This window comes from Corylus avellana, chromosome 3 (assembly GCF_965113065.1).
Source record: "Corylus avellana chromosome 3, dhCorAvel1.hap1.2, whole genome shotgun sequence".
NCBI classification, from domain to species: Eukaryota; Viridiplantae; Streptophyta; class Magnoliopsida; order Fagales; family Betulaceae; genus Corylus; species Corylus avellana.
This window is the reverse complement of record NC_142492.1, coordinates 36,482,805-36,508,359: the sequence shown is the minus strand read 5'-3', so window position 1 is coordinate 36,508,359 and position 25,555 is coordinate 36,482,805. Positions and strand designations below refer to the sequence as shown.

Genomic DNA, 25,555 nt, shown 5'->3' with positions numbered 1-25,555 from the left:
GGTGTCTCATGTGATTAATTAAAGAAAAAAAGAAAAAAGAAAAGACCATGGAGGACCTCCACGGCCATGATGGTCCAGGGCCTCCATGACCACGATTGGCTGTGCTTCTCCACAACCATGGACCTCCAAAGCATGAATCACGAGGAGTGTCTAACATATTTTTTCTAAAACTTTACACTATCAATCTGAAAGGAATAATTTTACACTTTATCTTTATATTACCAAAAATGAAGAGGATTCAAGATTTTTTTGATGAGTTCCATAACATTTTTCAACTGTTTTGAAGCCCATCATTTACATATTTTCTTAATTAGGCCTAGTTTATGTAATTTCGGTTTCGTTTGTAATTTTTGTAAGTTATAGCATAAAATGTACTCTCATTTGTATCCACCTATACGTTAATTGGGGTTTTTTGGTATTTAAGTGGTCTACATTTCACACAAGTTTTTTGTGAAATTCGGACAGTTTATGAGAGTGGATTGTGGGTCTTCTCTATTACGAATAAGTGAGTCCTATATCTTAAACTATTTGAAGGTAAATAAGCCATGTAATCCTATCTATTTAATTACTCGAATTTCACAAAAATTTGAATAACCTAAAATCCTCATCCAAGTGCCATAGTGTCCTAGTCAAATGTTAGCGCATTTACATGAAATCAAGACACAACTCTTTCTCCACCAAACACAACTCCTCACCACTCCACCACTATCAACAGCCTTCGCTGCATTCGTCAATACTCACTCTGCCCTATGGTGTGTTACATGTGCTATCGCCACTCCTCCTTTATTGTTCACGAGGCAAATCCATACCTTCTCCCTATCCTCCTTATATGAATCTTCATAGATATGGTACCATCTTTTTTACAAAGAACCCCATATCTAGTTACAAATTTAAATGTAGTGTCCACTAAGCTTATATCACCGAATACGTCTCACAAATTCAATGTCCACTCCAATTATTTGGACCATTTTCAATAAAATTTATTTTTTATTTTTTATTTTTATTTTATTTATTTTGCATTTGTTGGTTAGTCTTTGTTGAGTTCACCTTCGTATCTTCCTCTTTCGTTTCTCTTATTCTTGCTTTGAAAAAAAAAAAAAAAAAAAAAAAATTCCTTAGAGCCTTGCACAACAAGCAAAATCGGTTCTCAAAGAGTAAACTCAATCAACGAAAGATCACAGCTCCTAAAACAAAGTTACTAAATCAAATTCCGCTATTATTTTCTTTTTCTCCTTGTTAGGACATTAAAAAAAAAAAAAAAAAAAAAAAACCGAGTGGCCGGTCTTGGTCTTCCACTAGAATTCCACTTTCCTTGGAAAGTGAAATGGCGACGCAATTTCTAACTTTCCGTACAGCGGTGGTCGAATCAGAAAGCTCATAGGCTCATAGCAGAGCCCCAGTTTCTAACTTTCCGTACAGTCCCAACACCGTTTTTTCTTTTCTAATCTCTCTCTCTCACACTGTACAATCTTTACTTGGCTTCGTTGAGAAGTATACCACCCTCTTTAACGTTAAGCTTCCTGTCTCCAAAGCTCATGCAAAGCAAACCCCACTTTCCCACTTTTCCTTTTTTTTTTTTTTTTTTCGTACATTAATCACATGATTGACTTCGTTGAGAAACCCTCTTCCTTAAGCTTTCTTAGCCTACATTTAAATAAGTGTCTCTGTTTCACTCAATCCTATGTCACTCTGCTTTCACTCTCACACTAAGCTAAGGTCTGGTTTTTGTGTATTTGCTTTAGTTTTTTGTAACGCACGGATATGGAGACGGCGAGAGAACACATAGAGGAGATACGTAAGGAAAAGTTTTCGATTGGCGGGAAAGAGAACCCATTGACGGAGGATCTTCACCAGGCCGTCAAGAACCTCTCTGCTGAACTTTATGCTAAAGATGTCCACTTCCTCATGGAACTCATTCAGGTTGCTTCCTAACTCATTCTCTCACACTCTATATGTTTTTGCATATTTGTTTGTTACAGGTTCTTGAATCTTGATGATGTAATGTGTATGCTTGGAGGTTCCTCACTCATTACTCATTTGAAATGGTGAATTTTTGTTTATCAGAACGCTGAAGACAACAATTACTTGGAGGGGGTGGATCCATCGCTTGAGTTCATCATAACTTCTCAGGACATTACGGCCACGGGAGCTCCGGCGACATTGCTGATTTTCAACAATGAAAAAGGTTTCTCTTCTAAGAATATAGAATCCATTTGCAGTGTTGGTCGCTCCACCAAGAAAGGCAACCGGAAACGCGGTTATATTGGAGAGAAAGGTACTTCACCTACTCTTCCTAAAATACTTTGTTTATACGATGCAATTTCATGTATCCACTGTCATTAGAATTTGTCACACTAATAATGTCCTCATAATTTGGTTTACTGATGATAATACTTGATTAATTAATTTTTTGGTTGTCTCCAAGGGTCCCAAAAAAGCATTACTCTTCTTGCAAAATAATCAAAGTAAAATTAATAATTAAAAACATTTTAATGCCTAAGAAAAAATTTTTGTTTAATTAGATCCCACAAGTACTTTATTATCCATAAAGCTTTAATCGAGTTTAGTGGAGGCGAACTGTTCAAAACTGGTTTCTATAACCTTGCTTCAAGCATGAGCTAAAATTGAGTTCATGTTTATCACTAAACTACATTACATATTCAAGTTTGGCTCACTTGTTTTTGAGAAGCTCGATCGATTTTGTTCATAAACTACTTGATTAATTTATTCTTTTTTTTTTCATTCTATTAAATAAAGGAAAAATTACAAAATTATATTGGTTTAGGTGCTTTAGATTCTTTTCAAATCATTCCTCATGCTTTTAGTTTTATCTTATTCTTTGTTACGCTTTGGATTGTTATCAACTAGATCATTCTGTAAAATTTACATCGATTCTATTTCGATTTTTTTTTTTTTTGACAGAAATTTTACAAAATTACGAAAAAGGAAAAAAAAAAATTATCCTTTTTTTTTACTTCATTAATGATTGCCTCTCAAAAATAAATTTTAATACAGTCTGCCCCCTAATTTTAAATTCTTAGTTTTGTCCCTCTATCCACCCCAAGGGGTCGGTGGAGGCCTCCACTCTCCATGGGTGGATGGAGGCCCCCTTGCTTGCAATCCCTTTACTCTTTTTTTTTTTTTTTTTTTTTTTTGAGTATAATTGAAATTTTGTAAAAGTTATATAAGAAAAATTAATGGAATCTATACATAATTGGATTGAAAGATCTTTTTGATAACAGTTCAAAGTACACTGAGCAATAAGATTAATTAAATTGAAACTACAAGAAGCAATTTGAAAATGACTTAAAGCACATAGACCAATTTAGTAAAATTTCCTAAAATAAATACCATGACTAAAATCTGCAACCCCTTGTATATCTATGCTATTCATTAGTTGCTTAATTATAGTCAAGATTATATTGTTTGAGTGTAGATAGATTAATATTTCATTAATCTTGCATTTGTAGCAACGTATTACTAATAAATTCAAAACAATAATTGTATATCTTATGAACTTATCTAGGAATTAACACAATCTAATCTGAAGTTTGTTCGAGTACATTTTTCATGTATATTTATAGACATTTATGTCCGTCTCAAGTCACTTGTTCATAAGCAAGCTTGTACACGAATATGATATTATATATATATATATATATATATATATATATATATATATATAAGTTTGGCTTGTTTTTGTTGTACAAACACCTTGCTGAGATGCTCTATACCAATCAATTGGAAAATAGGGCTAGCATAAGTGTTTTCACAAACTCTCCACACACTTGCAACTCACATATACAAACAACTTTAAGTTCCAAAGTCAATCAGACTAGCTCCTCAATTAAATGAAAATCATGTTTTTCGAAGTACCTTATTCTCTAAGAAAATGGAGCTACTCTGGTGGTGTTTGATAAACCTTTTTAAGATTTTATATATTTTTTTTTATATTTTTATATTTTATTTTTTCGTGTGTTTTGGTTGAAAAAATGTTTTGATGTTAAATAAAGATAAAAGGAGTTTTGAGTTTTTGTGCAGGAAGTTGTTTGTTAATGTTTTAACTTTTATTGGTAGAAAGGAAAAAGGAAATCGTTTAGTGGTGGCTTCCTCCCTGCTTTATTTTCTTTTTAATTTTATTTTTAACGATCCTAAGTGCCATGCATTGGTTAAGAACAATGTTAATCATTTGTATATAAGCTTTTAGACACTATTCTCTTACAAACTAGTTTTTAAGGGTGAGTTGTACCTGAGGTTTGCATTATTTGGTATTGGAGCCAACACTAAGTCGAGTATGGAATCAGACGCAGCTCATTGAGTATGAGATCGAATGGGTTGTAACTTTGTACTCGAATCACATAGGGGACAACTTATAGGCTAGAATGCACAACTTATGTCTTGGTACTATGAATGCACATAGTGTTAAGTCATTGAATACTAATAGGCGAGTGGAGCCGCAAAAAAAGAAAGGTATACCATTGAGACAATGTTAATAGAGTGAGCTACTATGGACGCCGGTTGTAAAGTGTGATAGTATATTACGATCCTAAGTGTCTCACATTAATTAAGAGAAATTTTAACCATGCGTATATAAACGTTTGGGCACCATTAGCCAGTTTTCTTGGGTGAGTTCTACTTGAAGTTTGTATAATTTTTTTCGTACCTTTTGTTTGCATCTTGGGAGCCTAATCTATCATGCTTCCCCCCTCTCTTTTTGCCCATGTGTATCCATATCAGTGCCATTGGCCTCTGCTCTTTCCACCAATGCCCCTTTCTTCGGCCCTTTTTTTCCATTTGTTGATCTACCCCTTCCTCTCCATCTCCTTATCCGATGCCCCACCTTTGCCTATGGAGAATCCTAGATCAAGACGTAGATCCAGTTGCAAATCTTACGATGGCCTCTAAGAATCCTCTGTCGGGTACTTCCCTTGATGGATATTGTGGTGTTTTTTTTTTTTTTGACATGTCCGCACAAGAGGGGGGAGGGGGATTCGAACTAGTGACCTCCGCTTTATTAGGCGTGGTCCCAGCCGATTGAGCTAGCTCTTGTGGTGTTGCCTATCTACGGTGGCTCCGGTCCAGTCATCATTAGTATTATCCTTCTTGTTGTGGCTTTCAAGCTCTCTTGCAATTGTAGTAGGCATCTCTCTAGGATTGCCTGTAAAAACGTTGTTTCCAGTTGCCTCTTTTTTGGATTGTGTGCCAAGAATCTATAGGGCACCATTTATTTGGCCCATTCCTAGATATTGTTAGATTGTATTTTGCACTATGATGTTTGTACTGAGATTTTTATTAGGGTGTCCCACCACCTCTTTTTGTAATTCTCTCTTTTCTATTAATGAAATTTTACTTGCCTAGAAGAAGAAAAAAAGTTCGTTTTCTACCACCGAACACCTTCACATGGTTAAAAGAAAGAAAGCTTTTAGCTTTTTTATACTTGAAGTTGTAAAATTAATTTGTTGACTCAAATTTTGATTCAAGAAAGGATTAATTCAAATTTAGGTAATTCAACATTTCAATTTATGGATATGTTAAAATTTAGATATGCTTGGGCCTGCTTTTTTTAAAGTAAAAAAAACAATACATTTGAGGGATTGAGAAGGATATTTATGTATATTCTTGATGCTCTAGTTAACTTATTTTCTTTGATTGATATGCAGGAATTGGGTTCAAGAGTGTCTTTTTGGTTACTGCTCAGCCATACATATTCAGCAATGGGTATCAAATTCGGTTCAACGAAGAGCCTTGCCCACATTGCAATCTTGGGTACATTGTCCCTGAATGGGTGGAAGAGAACCCAACTATTTCTGACATAAAGCAAATATATGGCTCTGGAAATACTCTTCCAACGACAACAATAGTGTTACCTCTGAAGCCCGATAAAGTCGAACCCGTGAAGCAGCAGCTCTCCAGCATTCATCCTGAAGTTCTCTTGTTTCTTTCAAAGATAAAGCGGCTTTCGATCAGGGAACACAACAAGGATTCTAGACTTAATACCGTCAGTGCAATAGCTATTACTAGTGAGACTAACTTTGCAACGAAGAAGAACATGGATGCTGCGTCTTACACACTCCATCTCTCGGCCGAGGAAAAGGACAAGGGGTCCGACAAAGAATGCAGTTACTACATGTGGAAGCAGAAGTTTCCTGTCAGGGAAGAAAACAAAGTGGAAAGGAGAATGGAAGTAGAAGAGTTGGTGATCACGTTGGCTTTTCCCTTTCAAGAGCGTCTCAACAGAGGGATGAGCTCACCTGGGGTCTATGCATTTCTTCCCACAGAGATGGTCACTAACTTTCCCTTCATAATCCAGGCAGATTTTCTTCTTGCATCATCAAGGGAAACAATCCTCTTGGACAACCAGTGGAACAAAGGGATTCTTGGCCATGTACCCTCTGCTTTTGTCAATGCTTTGGTCTCACTAGTCAAAAATTCTGAAAATGCTCCAGTATCTAGTTTGGCTCCCATGTTCAAGTTTATTCCTGTCAACAGCTCTTCTTATAAAGAGCTAAATGTTGTGAGGGAGTCGATCAAAGCAAATCTTGTTGAAGAACATATTGTTCCAAGTGAGACGTACACACAGCAGAAATTTTTTTATAAACCCTGCGAAGTTGGTAGGCTTATGCCTGCTTTTTGGAACATTTTGGAGAAGTCACGGGAGCAAGGAGTGAGCTTGCTTGACCTCTCATCCCACGGAAAGTATGTTTTGAGTTCTTCATTTGATAAAGAGGAGTACGATCATGTATTGAGTTTCTTGGGAGTGGAACCAGTCAACAACGACTGGTATGCAAAGTGCATCAGGAGTTGTAATCTCGTTGCAGGAGTGTCAGAGAAGCTGTATTTGGAGATTTTACTATTCCTTGCTGATAATTGGAGGTCCAAATTTGATTGCACCAGCATCAAGAACATGCCAATAATAAAATATGCAGATCTTGATGGTGATGTATCTTTGTGCACTATAAATGAATGCACGACCGGGAACAGGACTGTATCCATGTCATATGAGAATCATTATGCGTCATGGCTGGTTGATTGGAGCAAGGAATTCAGATGTGTAGGCAAACGTTTTTTTATGCCAAAAAGCACACAACAAGCTTTCTGCTACTTCACTAAGATGCAGACAGTATACGACTGGCTTTATGATCATGTGAAGGTTTTTGCTTGTGACGTATACCACTATGCAAATCACCTTAAAAGTAATCTCAGTAATGATCGGAAGCTTGCTATCGCCTTTGTTCACTTCTTATATCACTCTTTCTCAAAGAATTATCTGTCAAATGAGAATGTTGATTGCTTGTGCAGTGTTATGCCACTCGTAGATAACTATGGGAATCTAACAACCCAAAGGAAAGGGGTTCTTGTCCCTGCGAATGGAAGCAAGTGGGTGGGATTGATTGGTTCAAATCCATGGAGAGGTGAAGGCTATGTTGAGTTAGGAGAAGACTACATGCGTCCAGGTCATTTTGCAGGTGAATTTACTTCTGGAGAACGGCTGTTAGAGTTCCTGAAACCTCATGTCGCAGCTTCTGATATCCCTTTAATATCTCCCCCCAATGCTGCAATACCTGCCTTTTCTGAACTCACCAATCAAAATGCATTCTTGTTGTTGGATTGGATTCGAAACCTTAAACCTAGAAAATTCGGGATTCCAGAGAAGTTCTTGACAAGCATAAGGGAAGGCAACTGGTTGAGAGTCATTGCCAATGGCCGTTCTTGTTACAGGCCACCATCTCGGTCATTCATGTTTACCTCTCGGTTGGGAAACATTTTGCAGAATGGATCAGTGCTTGTTGATATTCCCTTGATTGATCAAAGTTTTTATGGAGAAAGAATAAATGAGTATAAGGAAGAGCTGAAGACCATTGGAGTCATGTTTCAATACGGGGAAGCATGTGAATTTATTGGGAAGCATCTTATGTCTCTTGCAGGTTGCTCCACTTTAACTAGAGACCATGTTCTTTCTGTCCTTTGTTTCATCAGATTCTTGAGGGAAAAAAATCTTCCTCTGGACAAATTTGTCAACAGTATCAAAGAAAAAAGATGGCTAAGAACATCCCGTGGTGACAGGTCTCCAGTTGAATCTGTTTTGTTTGATCACGAATGGAGAACTGCATCTCAAATCAGTGACATCCCCTTCATTGATGTAGAGCATTATGGGGAGGAAATTCTTGCTTTTGAAGAGGAACTCAAGTCGCTTGGTGTTTTAATTGGATTCTGTGGAAGTTACAATCTCGTTGTAGACAACTTAAAATCATCTTCAAGCTTGACTTCTCTGACATCTGATGCTGTTCTTTTGGTGCTGAAATGTATCCATCATTCAGAATCACCCAACAAACTTGTTGAGGCATTGAGAGGTGCGAAATGCTTCAAGACAAATATCGGTTACAAGTCTCCAGGAGAATGTTTCTTGTTTCACCCTCAATGGGGTTGCATCCTACAGGTTTTCCAAGGTTTCCCTTTGTTTGATGGTGATTTCTATGGAAGCAGCATAATCTGTTACAGAAACGAGTTGAAGCAAACAGGGGTGAAGGTGGATTTTGAGGAGGCTGTCAAAGTATTTGCTCAAAGTTTTAGGCAGAAAGCATCTTCCATGAGAAAAGAAAATGTGTTGTCTTTCTTGTCATGTTACAAACAGCTAAAGGACACTCCATATAAGTTTCCTTCAGATCTTAAGAAATACATCCGTGAGGAAAAGTGGCTGCGAACTCGGCTAGGTGATTGTAGATCTCCAAGCAATTGCATTCTGTTTGGACCAGATTGGCAATCAATTTCTCCAATTACTCTCCTCCCTTTCATAGATGATAGTGACAACTGTTACGGCAACGGAATTCATGAATACAAGAAAGAGCTTAAGATGATGGGGGTTGTTCTTGATCTCAAAGATGGTGTGAAGTCCGTAGCTGCTGGTCTTTATTTTCCCCTATATCCCGCCTGGATAACTCCTGGAAATGTGCTTGCATTGCTAGAATGCATCCGCATTTTATTGCAAGATAAGAATTATTCCTTTCCGGACAATTTCAGGAAAGTGGTTTCTCAAAAATGGTTGAAGACCTGTGTTGGTTATAGGCCTCCAGACGTGTGCTTACTGTTCCATTCCAGATGGGGCTCTTTTTTGAAGCAGACAGATGGACCTTTTGTTGATGAAGGCTTTTATGGTTCTAGTATTACATCCTACAAAGAAGAGCTCAGAGCAATTGGGGTCACTGTTGATGTAGACGAAGGATGCCCATTGATTGCCAGCCACCTTGATTTCCATCTTGAATTTTCTACTATAGTTCGAATATATAACTATTTGAGTGAGTTTAAATGGGAGCCAGACAGTGAAGCTGCCAAAAGGATTTGGATTCCAAATGGAAGTCAGAATGGAAATTGGGTCAGCCCCGGAGAATGTGTTTTGCATGACAAGGATGGTCTCTTTAGTGTGCAGCTCCAGGTTTTGGAGAAATACTATGAACCAAAGTTACTTAGCTTTTTCTCCAGTGCTTTCCATGTTAGATACAATCCTTCAGTTGATGATTACTGCAAGCTATGGAAGATTTGGGAAAGTTCAGGACACCCATTGCAACATGCTGACTGTTGTAAGTTTTGGGTGTATGTTTCGAAGCACTGGAGCGCAAAGACTGAGAGAACTCTTGCTGATAGCTTGGTGAAATTACCTGTTGGTTCAGGCTCAGATGGAATTTTGCTGTCCAACAAGCACGATGTTTTCATTGCTGACGATCTCCAAATGAAGGATCTTTTTGAGCAGGTTTCTCCTCAACCTGTATTTGTCTGGTATCCTCACCAAAGCTTGCCTTCTTTGCCACGGACAAAGTTTCTTGAAATTTACAGGAAAATCGGGGTTCGCACAATATCTGAATCTGTGCAGAAGGAAGAATCATCCTTAGTGGATGTTTCTCATCTCAATGAGGTGAATCCAATGGAGATTTTGATTAAGAAAGGGCTTGTTAGGCTCATCCTTGGTTTTCTAGCAGGCCCCACAATGAAAATGGAAGCGGAAAGGAGGCATGAGGCTATCAAAGGGCTTCTGAATATTACTTTCCTTGAGACAGTTGAACCCATCACTATAAACTATAGTTTGCCTCTTTCTTCTGGGGAATTTGTAAAAGCAAAAGCAAGACGAGTGATACTTTGGGATAGAGAGTCCTCAAAGTTCGTCGCACAGAAGTTGGACAGGTCTGGTGGATACAAGAATATCATTGAATATGCTACATATTTTTCTGAAGCAATATCCGAGGGTCTGTTATGGGAGAACAGCGATCATATTGAAACTCTCTCTGAGCTGATCAAGTTGGGCTTCACTCTGGAATTTAACGAGGAAGCTGTGGAGTTTTTAATGAAGTCCAAGAATTTGCAGATTTTCATGGAGGACGAGGAGTTCCTCGCTTCCACCTTCCCTTCTGACCAGGTATATGCCATAAATAGTTGAGGCTTCTTTCATCCATTTGCTGTGTGTTTCTGGTAGTTATATAAAGACTCAATCAGTTGCTGCACTGGCAGGACTGCTAATTCTAATGGTCTGTCATAAGGTGTTAGAGACATCTCCTTATCCAACTCTCTTCAAGATAATGAAGATGAAGATCACAACAATTCAAATGATAGTAATTCAAATAATAAGATAAATAGATAACTCTTATTATCTTGTATAGCTTTCAAATTATACTTGATAGAATAGATTTCAAATTGTATTTGCTTTAGTATTTGATTCTATCTCTTTGTAACAAACTCAAATTATAAATACAAAGCCTTAGCCTACGTTTTTTTTTCTTTCCTCAATGGCAGAAATACCACTCCTCCCAACCCAACAAACACCACCACCCATACCACCCATCACAACCCACCAGACGCCACCCTTGGTGACCTTCACCAACTTCAGTCCTATTAAGCTCACTCAGGATACATATCCTATATGGCTACCTCAAGTTGTTCCTCATCTCAAAGGAGGAAATCTCTATGGCTATGTTGATGGCACTCACAAGTGCCCTCCAAAAACAATTACCACCACGGAATTGAGACCACATCCTCCAATCCTGCCTATTTGCATAGGTATATGCAAGATCAACTTATTCTTGGTGCTATAACATCTGCTCTATCCAGCAAGATGCTTTCCCATGTCACACGGTGCACCACCTCAATGGAAGCATGGACCACTTTGAAGAATTTATTTTCTTCTCAGTCTAAGGCACGCTCAATGCAGGTGCATTATCAACTGAATACTCTCAAGAAAGGCAACTCCTCCATTGCGGATTATTACCAGAAATTCCAGGCTCTCACTGATACGTTATCTAGTATCGGCCAACCTCTCACTGACGTTCAAATGCAAGCCTTTCTCCTTGGGGGTCTAGGATCTGAATATGATCCCTTCGTTACTTCCGTTACCACACGGATTGAACCTCTTTCGGTTGAAGAAATTTACGGCCATCTTCTCTCGCATGAAATGCGCCTAGAACAACACCACAATTTGATTGACTTATCGATTGCTGGAGTTAATGTTGCTGATCGTAGCTATGCCTCACGTGGTCGTGGCAGACGCCACAACTACCGTGGTTTCCAATCTGGGTCATCATCACGTCCGTTTCGAGGCAGGGGGCGTGGATCCTCACATGGGGCATCTTCAAGCCGTGGCACCTCAAATAATCACTCTCAGTCAACAGTCTCATCGCCCAATCTGCCAGGTATGTAATCGAATGGGTCATGTTACATTTGATTGTTATAATCGATTCAATCAGGCATATCCCAGAGATCTTCAAAGAGATTTGGATTTTATATAAGGTGTAAACTTTTTCTTTTTTTTTTTCCTGGGCTTTTCTTTCTTTCTCTTTCTATGTTGGGAGTGCTTCTTTTGTAATTTTGAACTAAATGATAATGTGGGTATGTAATTTAGCTACTTTTGATAAAAATCCCTTTCCAACGAACTTGCTTCAGCCCTTAATTGCCATTGTAGCATTTGTCTGACCTGCTCGTCTTCTCAGACGAGCAAGAAAGTTTCGCCAAAGAATTTTTTTGCCATTTTATTTGTTTGCGCGGGCTCTCTCTCTCTCTCTCTCTTCGGACAGCCGCTGCTTGGGGTGAAGATGAAAATGATCTGGCTTGATTTTTGGCTTGGTTGTCCTTGAAAGACAGGGTTGTTTTTTTGGCTTGATTTTTGCCGAGCAAGAAAGGTACGTTCTTGGCTTGATTTTGAGGGGGTCGATCTCACTAAAAAAATGATTTTGAGGGGTTTTGTGTATGTGCGTAATGTTGTGGAACAGGGGTTTTGTGTATGAAAACGAGCTCATTTTAGCCACTGTTTCTTCAGGGATTTTTCGATGCTGTTGGCCTTCTTCTTAGGTTTCCAGTAATTGTTGTTCTTCTTTACCATCTTTTTGCCTGACTATGTGAGTAGGTTGATGATAGCAACTAGAAAAAGAAGGGCGGAAGTGGGTTTCAAGTGGGGAAGAGAAAAGTGAAGACCAAATTGACGGCATTGGCAAAAGCTAAAGCTGCCCTTGCAATGGAGGTTGAAGAATGAGGTTTGATTTGAACGATTTTACGTGTATGTGGTGAAGCTAACAAGAACAAACGCGTAGGAGCTAAAAATATGCATGACTTGTTGAGCTTTAATGATTTGTAATCTAGATGGAAAAGTTAATGTTATCTTCACTATCTCTTTTCATTCTGTTTTTGTTATTGACCCAATTTTCTTATGGAAATTATGTTCTATATTTGCTAGAAGATTTGTATGCTGTAATAATCTCATGTTGATATGCTCTGTTCCTCCAAGTCTAAGTCTGGTGTGCAGAGTATAAAGAAAGAATGGGGTCCCTGTCATGTAGTATATGACAAGGTGTTTTGCATACATGAGAAATTGTTAGAGGTACTGACTCTTGGTTGGAGAAAGGGCCTGAAAGACAAATTATGGAGGCTAAAATTGAAGCTTTGTAAAGTTTGATGCTTATTGCATTTTGGACATCTTTGTTTTATGAAGACAGGTTGATAAACATTCATATTTCCAGAACCTCTTTAGGTTCAGATGAGGCTTTGTATGTTGTTTAGGCCATATATGCAGAAGATCTGCCTTTTCTTCTGTGTCATTTTTTTTTTTTTGAGAATCCTCTTTAAGGGTTTAGCCATTGACTTAGTTGGATAAGTCCTCCATGACCACGATTTGCCGTGGTCCTTCACAACCATGGAGCTCTTTGGCCTCCATGGCCAAGATGATTGTGGTCTTCGATCATGGTCTTCATGGTCGTGGCCTTCATGGCCCCTTTTGTTATTTTTTGTTTTATTTTTCTTTAATTAACAAAGGTTTCTATTTACAAACACATGAAAGTCTAAAATCCATCAAATTGAAAATTGAAGTCTCGATATCAGAAGCGATAAAGCACAAAGCTAGGAGGTCGTAACATAATTTTCCTAAAACCTTACACTATCAATGTGAAAGAACTAATTTTACAATTAATCTTTATATTACCATAACCATGAAGATGATTCAGTTCAAGTTTCAAAATTAGAGAAAGTTAAAAAATTTAGGCAGCTTAAGAGAAAGGAAGGGTTGCATGGCTTATCTATTTCTGGAATGTAAGTCTTATGTCTTATAATGTTTAGGACAAATGAGTTCTACAACCTTCTTTGTTCGGTTACCCAAATTTCACATAAATTTGAGCGGCCTAAAATACTCAAGAGCCACATCACCTTTATTTGACTTTGTTGAAGAGGATTCAAGGTCTGTTTGATGAGTTTCATAATATTTTTCAACTTTTTTGAAACCGATCATTTACATATTTTCTTAATTAGGCCTAGTTTATGTAATTTCGGATTCGTTTGTAATTTTTGTAAGTTATAATGTAGAGTGTACTCTCTTTTGCATCCACCTATACATCAATTGAGGTTTTTTGGTATTTCAGTGGTCTAAATTTCAGATAAATTTTTCTGTGAAATTTGGAAAGTTTAAAAAAGTGGGTTGCAAGGCTTACCTGTCACGAATAGGTGGGTCCTATATCTTAAACTATTTTAAGGCAAATGAGTCTCGTAATCCTCTCTGCCTGATTACCCGAATTTCACAAAAATTTGAATAACCTAAAATCCTCATCCACGTGCCATAGTGTCCTAGTCAAATGTCCCACTGACAACTCCTGCACCACTCCACCACTATCAACGGCCGTCGCTGTATCCATCAATACGCACTTCGCCCTATGGTGTGTTACACGTGTTGTCGCCACTCCGCCTTTATTGTTCACGTGGCAAATTCATGCCTTCTCCATATCCTCCTTATATGGATCTTCATATATGGTACCATCTTTTTTACAAATGTTGGACCAAGGTCCACCCACTAGAAGAGTAATCGAACCTGATACAGCCAAGACTATGTAAAGCCCAAATCAGCCCACAAGCCCAAATATGTGATGGCAGATGGCCCTCTGCAACCCACATTCATGCCCACCTTTAATAGCGGAGTGTTGATGTTAGGGCCCCACGTCGCAGTTTGGGGTTGGATATCACGCTTGTCGCTTGGACGAGTCTCGAGGTCCTCGTCTAAGATTCGGACCCAGCACCATCGTTGTCAGAGGATGGGCTAGCGGAGCAAGGTTTGTCCAACCTCGATAAAAGGAAAAGTAAACTTCAAATCAAGATAAAAGAATTGTCACGTTAAACGAATTCTATTACATTTATATTCCGTTGGAGTCTCATTGTACCCATAAAGGTTGTCGCAATCGTACGAAAGTTAGACGGACCTGACCTGCTCACCCAACCTCTAGTCCCCATGTGACACGTGTCGAGCCCCGGTGTCATCACGGCGCGAATCCCGGAACAGAGAGAGATAAATAGGAAAAATTTGTAAATGAGAGGGGTTTTTTCTGTTGGGGAAAACCAAAAAGAAGTCTTGTGAGATTTTCCGGTGTAGTCTGAATTGGAGGCAGGCAAACTGTGCGAAGAAAAAAAAAGAAAAACCATATCCAGTTACAAATTTAAATATGGTGTCCACCAAGCTTATATCACCAAAATACCTCTCACATCAGGCATCGCATTCCTCTCACATCAGGCATCGCATTGCCGCATTGGTGCCTCCAGCCACTGCTACTGCCCCATCTTTATTGTGGTTCTCAACTTTTCTTGGCGCTATAACATCTGATGTTTTAGGCAAATTTGTTTTTGGATTACAATTTCAACCGGCCTCTTTTTTGTCAATGAGCCAAAAATTCAATGGCCACAACAATTATTTGGCCCATTTTCAATAAAATTTAATTTATTATTAGTATTATTATTATTATTATTTTGGCATTTGTTGGTTAGTCTTTTCGCTTCTCTTGTTCTTGCTTTAAAAAAAAAAAAAAAAAAAAAAAAAAAAAAATTTCTTGAAGCCTTACACAACAAGCAAAATCGGTTATAAAAAATAGAGAATAATTTATATGTGAAAGTTGCGCAAAACCCCTCTTTTGTGTCCATCATTCATAGCTTGACACATCAACAAGGAAGACAATAAGAAAATACATACAACCATACCAGATTATATCAAATATGAGATAAAAAATTAATTTGTTTTTTGAAAAAAATAAGAACCAAAATGGGATAGCAGGCAACCACCCTATGACCCGGATGGGGGGTGGCTTGCACGGGCCACCCTAGCCCATGGGGGTGGCATGTGGTCACCCCAGATCTGGCTGGGTGGCGGGGCGCCAACTGCCGCCGCCCTACTCGGCCACCCCAAATATTTACATTTTTTTTTTTTTTTTTTAAATTATATATATATATATATATATATATATATATATATATATATATTTGGTATGATTAAGTGTGGCTGTATCTTTGTTTTAAGTATAAATCTAGTAAAATAGGCTGATGTATCAACTTCTGATTAGTGGCACAAAAGTCATCTTTTGTGTGATCTGCACCAAAATGCTCTCTCTAAAAAATAAGCTCAATCCTTACTAAATCGATTTTTTTTATTTTTTTTGTGAGGTCAATTAAAAAAAAAAAAAAAAACCCAGTGGTCTTCTTTCACTAGAATTCCACATTCCCTGGAAAGTGAATGGCGATGCAATTTTTAACTTTCGGTACAGTGGTGGTCGAATCAGAAAGCTCTTAGCAGAGCCACACTTTCTAACTTACCGTACAGTCCCAACACCATTTTTCTTTTCTTTGCTCTCTCACTCTCTCTGTACAGTCTTTTATTTAGCTTCGTTGAGAAGTATACCACCGTGTGTAACGTTAAGCTTCCTGTCTCCAAAGCTCATGCAAAGCAAACCCCACTTTCCGACTTTTCCTTTTTATCTCTCTTTCTTCTCCGTACAATAGTCCCATGGCGTTTACTTAACTTCGTTGAGAAACCCTCTTCCTTGAGCTTTCTCAGCCTATATATAAATAAGTGTCTCTGTTTCACTCAATCCTATCTTTCACTCTCACACTAAGCTAAGATCTGGTTTTTGTGTATTTGCTTTGGTTTTCTGTAACGCACGGATATGGAGACGGCAAGAGAACACATAGAAGCGATACGTAAAACAAAGTTTTCGATTGGAGGGGAAGAGAACCCATTGACGGAGGATCTTCACCAGGCCGTCAAGAACCTCTCTGCTGAACTTTATGCTAAAGATGTCCACTTCCTCATGGAGCTCATTCAGGTTCCTTCCTAACTCATTCTCTCAAACTCTATATGCTGGTTGTTGAATCTTGATGATGATTTAATGTGTATGCTTGGACTCATTACTCATTTGAAATGGTGAATTTTTGTTTATCAGAACGCTGAAGACAACAATTACTTGGAGGGGGTGGATCCATCGCTTGAATTCATCATAACTTCTCAGGACATTACGGCCACGGGAGCTCCAGCGACATTGCTGATTTTCAACAATGAAAAAGGTTTCTCTTCTAAGAATATAGAATCCATTTGCAGTGTTGGTCGCTCCACCAAGAAAGGCAACCGGAAACGCGGTTATATTGGAGAAAAAGGTACTTCACATACTCTTCCTAAAATACTCTGTTTATACGATGCAATTTCATGTATCCACTGTGGCACTGTCATTAGAATTTGTCACACTAATAATGTCCTCATAATTTGGTTTAGTGACGATAATACTTGATTAATTTATTGGTTGATTTGGAAAGAAAGAAGAATTAGATGCAGGGGGCAAAATCAAAGGGTACTAAAAAAGCAGTACTCTTCTTGCAAAATAATCGAAGTAAAATTAATAATTAAAAACATTTTAATGCCTAGAAAATTTTTTGTTTAGATCCAACAAGTACTTTTTGTTGTTGTTTTTTTTTTTTTCCTAATCAAATAAGGGAAAGAGGTTATAAGGGATCAAACAACAACGTGGTGGGCACCCCAAGCAAAAAATGCAGCAAAGATACATAGACATAAATAGAAACTGAGAATAGTCCGAAAGGACCGAATTGTTCAAAACTGGTTTCTATAACCTTGCTTCAAGCATGAGCTAAAATTGAGTTCATGTTTATCACCAAACTACATTACATATTCAAGTTTGGCTCACTTGTTTTTGAGAAGCTCGATTTTGTTCATAAACTACTTGATTAATTTATTCTTATTTTTTCTTTCTATTAAATAAAGGAAAAATTACAAAATATATTGGTTTAGGTGCTTTAGATTCTTTTCAAATCATTCCTTATGCTTTAGTTTTATCTTATTCTAATATTCTTTGTTACACTTAGGATTGTTATCAACTAGATCATCTGTAAAATTTAAATCGATTCCATCTATTTATTTTTATTTTTTATTTTTATAAAACTTTTACAAAATTACGAAAAAAAAAAGAAGAAAAAATATTCTTTAATTTGTAAAAAAAAAAAAAAAAAAAATCATCAATGATTTTTTTTACTTCATGAATGATTGCCTCTCAAAAATAAATTTTAATACAGTCTGGCCCCCTAATTTTAAATTCCTAGTTTTGTCCCTCTATCCACCCAAGGGGTCGGTGGAGGCCTCCACTCTCCATGGGTGGATTATAGGCCTTATGGCCACGGGTGGTGGGTGGAGGCCCCCTAGCAATCCCTTCACACCTTTTGTTATATTTTTGTTATTTTTTATTTTATTTCTTTTTTAATTTTTATTTCTTTTTGGGTATAATTGAAATTTTGTAAAAATTCTATAAGAAAAATTAATGGAATCTTTACATAATTGGATCGAAAGATCTTTTTGATAACAGTTCAAAAGTACAATGAGCAATAAGAATAAATTGAAGCTACAAGAAGCAATTTGAAAATGACTTAAAGCACATATATATAGACCAATTTAGTAAAATTTCCTAAAATAAATACCATGACTAAAATTTGAGTAATTCTATGAGGCTTATTTCTGTCCTACTAAGAATGATGTGGCCATTAAAATCATAATTGAGCTTGTGATTGATTATTATTAAGTTTTGATTCAAAAGTGATTTTAATAGCCACATCATTCTTAGTATGACACAAATAGGACACAAGTAGGCCATTTAGAATTACTCCTAAAATTTGCAACCCCTTATATATCTATGCTATTCATTAGTTGCTTATTTATAGTCAAAGATTATCTTGTTTGAGTGTAGATAGATTATAATATTTCATTAATCTTGTATTTGTAGCAAAAGTATTACTAATAAATTTAAAAGAATAATTGTATATCTTATGAACTTATCTAGGAATTAACACAATCTAATCTGAAATTTGTTCAAGTATATTTTTCATGTATATTTATAGACATTTATGTCCATCTCAAGTCACTTGTTCATAAGCTTGTACACGAATATATATATATATATATAAGTTTGGCTTGTTTATGTTGTACAAACACCTTGCTGAGATACTTTATGCCAATCAATTGGAAAATAAAGGGGTACCTTCTCTACCACCAAACACACTCAAATTACGACGGGACGAATTCAAATTTAGGAAATTCCACATTTCAATTTTTGAATCTGTTAAAATTTTGATATGCTTAGGCCTCGTTTTTTGAAGGGAAAAAAACAAAACATTTGAGGGATTGAGAAAGATATTTAATTATGTATGTTCTTGATGCCCTAGTTAACTTATTCTCTGATTGATATGCAGGAATTGGGTTCAAGAGTGTCTTTCTGGTTACTGCTAAGCCATACATATTCAGCAATGGGTATCAGATTCGGTTCAACGAAGAGCCTTGCCCACATTGCAATCTTGGTTACATTGTCCCTGAATGGGTGGAAGAGAACCCAACTCTTTCTGCCATAAAACAAATATATGGTTCTGGAAAAACTCTTCCAATGACAACGATAGTCTTACCTCTGAAGCCGGATAAAGTCAAACCTGTGAAGGAAGAGCTCTCCAGCATTCATCCTGAAGTTCTGCTGTTCCTTGCAAAGATAAAGCGGCTTTCTATCAGGGAACATAAAAAGAAATCAAGACTCAGTACCGTCAATGCAATAGCTATTATGAGTGAGACTGACTTTGTGATGAAGAAGAGCATTGATGCTGAATCCTACACACTCCATCTCTTAGCCGTGGAAAAGGATAAGGGGCCCGACAAAGAATGCAGTTACTACATGTGGAAGCAGAAGTTTCCTGTTAGGCAAGAAAACAAAGTGGAAAGGAGAATGGAAGTAGAAGAGTTGGTGATCACGTTGGCTTTTCCCCTTCAAGAGCGTCTCAACAGAGGGATGAGCTCACCTGGGGTCTATGCATTTCTTCCCACAGAGATGTTCACTAACTTTCCCTTCATAATCCAGGCAGATTTTCTTCTTGCATCATCAAGGGAAACAATCCTCTTGGACAACAAGTGGAACAAAGGGATTCTGGATTGTGTGCCCTCTGCTTTTATCAATGCTTTGGTCTCGCTAACGATCAGAACATCAGAAAATGCTCCAGTATCTAGTTTGGCTCCCATGTTCAAGTTCATTCCTGTCAACAGCTCTTCTTATCAAGAGTTGAATATCATGAGGGAGTCAATCAAAGCAAAGCTTCACGAAGAAAATATTGTTCCAAGTGAGTCCTACACAAAGCAGAAATATTTTCATAAACCTCGAGAAGTTGGTAGGCTTATGCCTGCTTTCTGGAACATATTGGAGAAGGCAAAGAAGGAAGGGGTGAGCTTGCTTGATCTCTCATCCCATGGAAATTATATTTTGAGTTCTGCATTTGATAGAAAGGAGTATGATCACATATTGAGTTTCTTGGGAGTGGAACCTGTCAACAACAACTGGTATGCGAAGTGCATCGGGAGTTCTAATCTCGTTGTAGGAGTGTCAGAGGAGCTTTATTTGGAGATTTTACTGTTCGTTGCTGATAATTGGAACTCCAAATTTCACAACACCAACGTAAGGAGCATACCACTAATAAAATATGTGGGTCTTGATGGCGATGTGTCTTTGTGCAGCGTAAATGAATGCACATCTAGGAACCAGAAGAGGGTGGTCTCCTTATCAAAAATGAACGATCAGGCGTCATGGCTGGTTGACTGCAACAGGGAATTCAAATGTGTGGGCGATCATTTTTTTGTGCCAAAAAGCACACGACAAGCTATCACCTCCTTCTCTAAGAGGGTCACAATGTTGGAATGGCTTCAAACTCATGTGAATATTAATACTGTTAAAGTATATGACTATGCCGTTCACCTTAACAATTCTCTCAATAATGACCGGAAGCTTGCTGTTGCCTTTGTTCACTTCTTATATCTCTCTCTCGAAAAAAAATATCTTTCAAAAGAGGAAGTGAATTGTTTGTGTGGTATTATGCCTCTTGTAGATAACTATGGAGGTCTAAGCACACAAAGGAAAGGTGTCCTTGTCCCAGCTAATGGAAGCAAATGGGTGGGATTGATTGGTTCGAATCCTTGGAGAGGTAAAGGCTATGTTGAGTTAGCAGAAAACTACTTGCATCCACGTTGTTTTGCAGGTGAATCTACTTCTGGAGAAGGGCTATTAAATTTTCTAAAAACTCATGTTGCAGCTTCTGATATCCCTTATATATCTCCTCCCAATGCTGCAATTCCTGCTGTTTCTGCACCACTTACCATTGAAAATGCTTTCTTACTGTTGGATTGGATTCGAAACCTGAAACGCAGAGGAAGTTCGATTCCAGAGAACTTCTTGAAATGCATAAAGGAAGGTAGCTGGCTTAAGATTACTGTCAAGGGCTGTTCTGGTTACAGGCCACCATCTCAGTCATTCATGTTTACCTCTTCATTGGGAAACACTTTGCAAAATGGATTAGTGCCTGTTGATATTCCGTTAATTGATCTAAGTTTCTATGGAGATAGAATAAATCAATACAGGGAAGAGCTTGCGACTATTGGAGTCATGTTCGAGTACAAAGAAGCATGTAAATATATTGGGAAGCATCTTATGTCTCTTGCAGCTTCCTCCACTTCAAGTAGAGTCCATTTGCTTTCTGTTCTAAATTTCATCAGATTCTTAAGGGATAAATTTCTTCCTCTGGGCGAATTCATCAACAGTATCAAAGGAAAAAGATGGATAAGAACATCCCATGGTGACAGGTCTCCAGTTGGATCTGTTTTGTTTGATCACGAATGGAGAATTGCATCTCAAATCAGTGACATCCCCTTCATTGATGTAGATTATCATGGGGAGGAAATCCTTGCTTTTGAAGAGGAACTCAAGTCGCTTGGTGTGTTAATTGGATTCTGTGGAAATTACAAGCTCGTTGAAGACAGCTTAAAATCACCTTCATGCTTGACTTCGCTGAAAGCTGAGGCTGTTCTTTTGATCCTGGAATGTATACGCCATTCTAGATCATCCAACAAACTCATTGAGGCATTGAAAGGTGTGAAATGCTTCAAGACGGATTTCGGTTACAATTCTCCAGGAGAGTGTTTCTTGTTTCACTCACAATGGGGTAGCATCCTACAGGTTTTCAGAGGTTTCCCATTGATTGATGATGATTTCTATGGAAGCAGCATCTTTGATTACAGGAATGAGTTGAAGCAAACAGGGGTGAAGGTGGACTTTGAGGATGCGGTCAAAGTATTTGCTCAAAGTTTCAGGCAGCATGCTTCTTCCATGACGAAAGAAAATGTTCTCTCTTTCCTATCATGTTGCAGACAGCTAAAGGACACTCCTTATAAGTTTCCTTCTGATTTTAAGAAATGCATCCGTGGGGAGAAGTGGTTGCGGACTCGGCTAGGTGATTCTAGATCTCCAAGCAATTGCATTCTGTTTGGATCAGATTGGCAATCAATTTCTCCAATTACTCTCCTCCCTTTCATAGATGATAGTGACAACTATTATGGCAAGGGAGTTCATGAATACAAGAAAGAGCTTGAGATGATGGGGGTTGTTGTTGATATCAAAGACGGTGTGAAGTTCATAGCTGCTGGTCTTCATTTTCCCCAAGACCCCTCCCTCATAACTCCTGGAGATGTGATTGCATTGCTAGAATGCATCCGCAATTTATTGCAAGATAAGAATTATTCCTTTCCGGACAATTTCAGGAAAAGAATTTCCAAGAAATGGTTGAAGACCCCGGTTGGTTATAGGCCTCCAGACAAGTGCTTACTGTTCCATTCCAGATGGGGTTCTTTTTTGAAGCAGACAGATGGACCTTTTGTTGATGACGGTTTTTATGGTTCTAGTATTACATCCTACAAAGAAGAGCTCAGAGCAATTGGGGTCACTGTTGATGTGGACAAAGGATGCCCATTGATTGCCAGCCACCTTGATTTCCATCTTGAATTTTCTACTATTGTTCGAATGTATAATTATTTGAGTGAGTTTAATTGGGAGCCAGACAGTGAAGCTGCCAAAAGGATTTGGATTCCAAATGGAAGTCAGAATGGAAATTGGGTCAGCCCTGTAGAATGTGTTTTGCATGACAAGGATGGCCTCTTTAGTTTGCAGCTTCAGGTTTTGGAGAAACACTATGAGCGAAATTTACTTAGCTTTTTCTCCAATGCTTTCCATGTTAGAGGCAATCCTTCAGTTGATGATTACTGCAAGCTTTGGAATGTTTGGGAAAGCTCAGGATACCCATTGTCGCATGCTGACTGTTCTAAGTTCTGGGTTTATGTTTCGAAGCACTGGAGCGAAAAGACTGAGAGAACTCTTGCTGATAACTTGGTGAAATTACCTGTCGGTTCAGGCTCAGATGAAATATTGCTGTCCAACAAGCATGATGTTTTCATTGCTGACGATCTCCAACTGACGGATCTTTTTGTGCAGTTTTCTCCTCATCCATTATTTGTTTGGTACCCTCGGCAAAGCTTGCCTTCTTTAACTCGGACTATGTTGCTTGAAATTTACAGGAAAATCGGGGTTCGGACGATATCCGAATCTGTTCAGAAGGAAGAATCATCCTTAGTGGATGTTGCTCATCCCAGTCCGGTGAAACGAAAGGATGTTTTACTTAAGAAAGGGCTGGTTCGGCTCATCCTCGGTTTTCTAGCCTGCCCTACAATGAAAATGGATGCGGAAAGGAGGCATGAGGCTATCAAAGGGCTTCTGAATATTACTTTCCTTGAGACAGTTGAACCCATCACTATAAACTATAGTTTGTCTCTTTCTTCTGGGGAATTTGTAAAAGCAAAAGCAAGACGAGTGATACTTTGGGATAGAGAGTCCTCAAAGTTCGTCGCACAGAAGTTGGACAGGTCTGGTGGATACAAGAATATCATTGAATATGCTGCACATTTTTCTGAAGCAATATCCGAGGGTCTGCTATGGGAGAACAGAGATCGTATTGGTGCACTCTCTGAGCTTATAAAGTTTGGCTTCCTGCTGAAATTTGATGAGGAAGCAGTCAGGTTCTTAATGAAGTCCAAGAATTTGCAGATTTTCATGGAGGATGAGGTGTTCCTCGCTTCTACCTTCCCTTCTGACTAAGTATAACTGTGCTTCTTTCATCTATTTCCTTTATATGAAGACGGAATCACTTGCTGCACTGCTGATTCCAATGCTCTGCCATTTTCTTTTTTCTGGGCTTTTCTTTCTTTCTCTTTCTACGTTGGGAGTGCTTCTCTTGTAATTCTGAACTAAATGATAATGTGTGGTATTGGTGTGCATATAATTTAGAAAGGATTTTTGTTTTCTTCTTGATTCTTATGTTTGATGAGTCTGTTTTACTATATTTGTCGATCAGAGATTAAAAATCCTGTATTTGATATTTGTTGATACTTAGAACAAAAGAATATGAATAATGCTTGTGACTGATGTACAATTTTTTCACTAACTGGCTGACATATATTCAGCATATGTTAGTGGGCGTGGCTTCAATCAGTTAACAAGATGTAAAAGAGTTGTTTATCAATTATAGGTTTAACATTACTCAAAAAATGTAGAGGAATGTATTGGCTATTGTGAGATTGCAAATATGTAAATATCTTTTGAGTGATGATATACGTCACACTTTTATCATACTTTACTGATGTATGTGGTACTGCCAATTAGTAAAAAAATAAGGACTGATCGAAAGGTTGATTGACGATGTCACATGAATTAAATAAGATAAAGGTGTGGTAAATAGCATTTCTTATATCTTATTTCTATTTAAATACTTGACTTCTACATCTCTAGTCCTAAACCCAATCAAGAATTCACAATCTGGATTTTGCATTTGTTGTTCCTTACCATGTCAAAGTTGACTCCACTCTATGCTCAGCCTTCGTTCAATTTTCTTATAATAACTTGTTGGACGGACGTAGCCTTGCACTGCAAGATGTAGAGGAATATGCTAGCAAATGCAACAGTAACACAAATTTTGATGCATCCATATACATCATATTTTTATCTTATAATTATTTTACAGTATTGAGGAGACAGTCCAACCAACTCTTAAATTATTTATTTTTTTTAATAAGGATTGATCTAAAAGTTGGTTAAGATTGTTATGACATCATTATGAAATAGTTGTGGGATAAAAATATGATTTCTAACGTTACTTTAAAACATTCTTTTGCAATAACAACTGTAATTAATGTTAGTGATGATAAATATATTATTATGTTTGCTAGGATTCTCTCCATTTGAAATGGAGATGACAAAACTATTATTTCATTTTGGCTTCTTGTAGTTTAATCGGGCAATGTTCATGGTTTGAAAGCTGTTACTATTGGAGGGGGACTCCTTGTAATCATTTTGGCTATCAACAGTGCAAGTCTTTTCTCATTTGGAGCATTTCTCCCATTCTCTCATACATTCACTAAAAGTCACTTCTCTTTTCGAGTTGGTCTGATTTTAAAATGAAAAAAAATAAGAGCATTCACATTCAGTTCAACAAAATAATATTTTAGCTATTTTGTTGAGCCATAGTATTAAATCACTCTTCATCCGACTCAGCAAACTAGCCAAAAGTTTGTTGAGGAGCTACAGTTGTTGAGCACTATAGCTCAACAATGTATAATTTTATTAATAAAAAAAAAATCATTTCATCATCTCCTCTAATTAAAAATTATTTAAACTTCTCTCTCATCCCTCATAGAATTACTTAAAGAATAAAAAATAAAAAATAAAAAAATAATTTTTTAAATAATATATTAAAAGTTGATAGTTAAAATGTTGAGCCGGATTTAGGTACTTTAAAAAAGTTGATAGCTAAAATAGAAAAAAAAAAAAAAAAAAAAAAAAAAAAAAAAAAAAGAAGGTGATATTTTGGCTAAATTTAG

At 37.5% G+C, this 25,555-nt stretch overlaps 2 protein-coding genes across 4 annotated transcripts; both read left to right on the top strand.

Moving 5' to 3' along the window:
- Positions 1-1,706: 1,706 nt before the first annotated feature.
- LOC132176607 (uncharacterized) lies at positions 1,707-12,887 on the top strand. Of its 3 annotated transcripts, XM_059588865.2 has the most exons (5): positions 1,707-1,920; positions 2,065-2,275; positions 5,661-10,405; positions 11,195-11,672; positions 12,383-12,887. In XM_059588865.2, exons 1-5 carry the CDS (start codon positions 1,762-1,764, stop codon positions 12,385-12,387), a joined length of 5,598 nt encoding a protein of 1,865 aa, XP_059444848.2. In that variant the 5' UTR covers positions 1,707-1,761; the 3' UTR covers positions 12,388-12,887. The 3 variants fall into 3 exon arrangements, with proteins under 3 accessions (XP_059444848.2, XP_059444847.2, XP_059444849.2); XM_059588864.2 differs by having other exon boundaries at positions 11,195-12,887; XM_059588866.2 differs by lacking the exon at positions 12,383-12,887 and having other exon boundaries at positions 10,780-11,282.
- A 3,552-nt stretch (positions 12,888-16,439) lies between these two features.
- Positions 16,440-23,982, top strand: LOC132173428 (uncharacterized). Its single transcript, XM_088514171.1, has 3 exons — positions 16,440-16,598; positions 16,716-16,926; positions 19,021-23,982. The coding sequence occupies exons 1-3, from the start codon at positions 16,440-16,442 to the stop codon at positions 23,775-23,777; spliced, it is 5,127 nt and encodes a 1,708-aa protein (XP_088370297.1). The 3' UTR covers positions 23,778-23,982.
- The last annotated feature ends 1,573 nt before the right edge of the window (positions 23,983-25,555 follow it).

Coding starts and splice junctions, on each gene's coding strand:
- LOC132176607 (XM_059588864.2), top strand. CDS start 1,762: ATGGAGACGGCGAGAGAACACATAGAGGAGATACGTAAGGAAAAGTTT. Junction 1,921..2,064: donor TCCTCATGGAACTCATTCAG/GTTGCTTCCTAA, acceptor TTTGTTTATCAG/AACGCTGAAGACAACAATTA. Junction 2,276..5,660: donor CGGTTATATTGGAGAGAAAG/GTACTTCACCTA, acceptor ATTGATATGCAG/GAATTGGGTTCAAGAGTGTC.
- LOC132173428 (XM_088514171.1), top strand. CDS start 16,440: ATGGAGACGGCAAGAGAACACATAGAAGCGATACGTAAAACAAAGTTT. Junction 16,599..16,715: donor TCCTCATGGAGCTCATTCAG/GTTCCTTCCTAA, acceptor TTTGTTTATCAG/AACGCTGAAGACAACAATTA. Junction 16,927..19,020: donor CGGTTATATTGGAGAAAAAG/GTACTTCACATA, acceptor ATTGATATGCAG/GAATTGGGTTCAAGAGTGTC.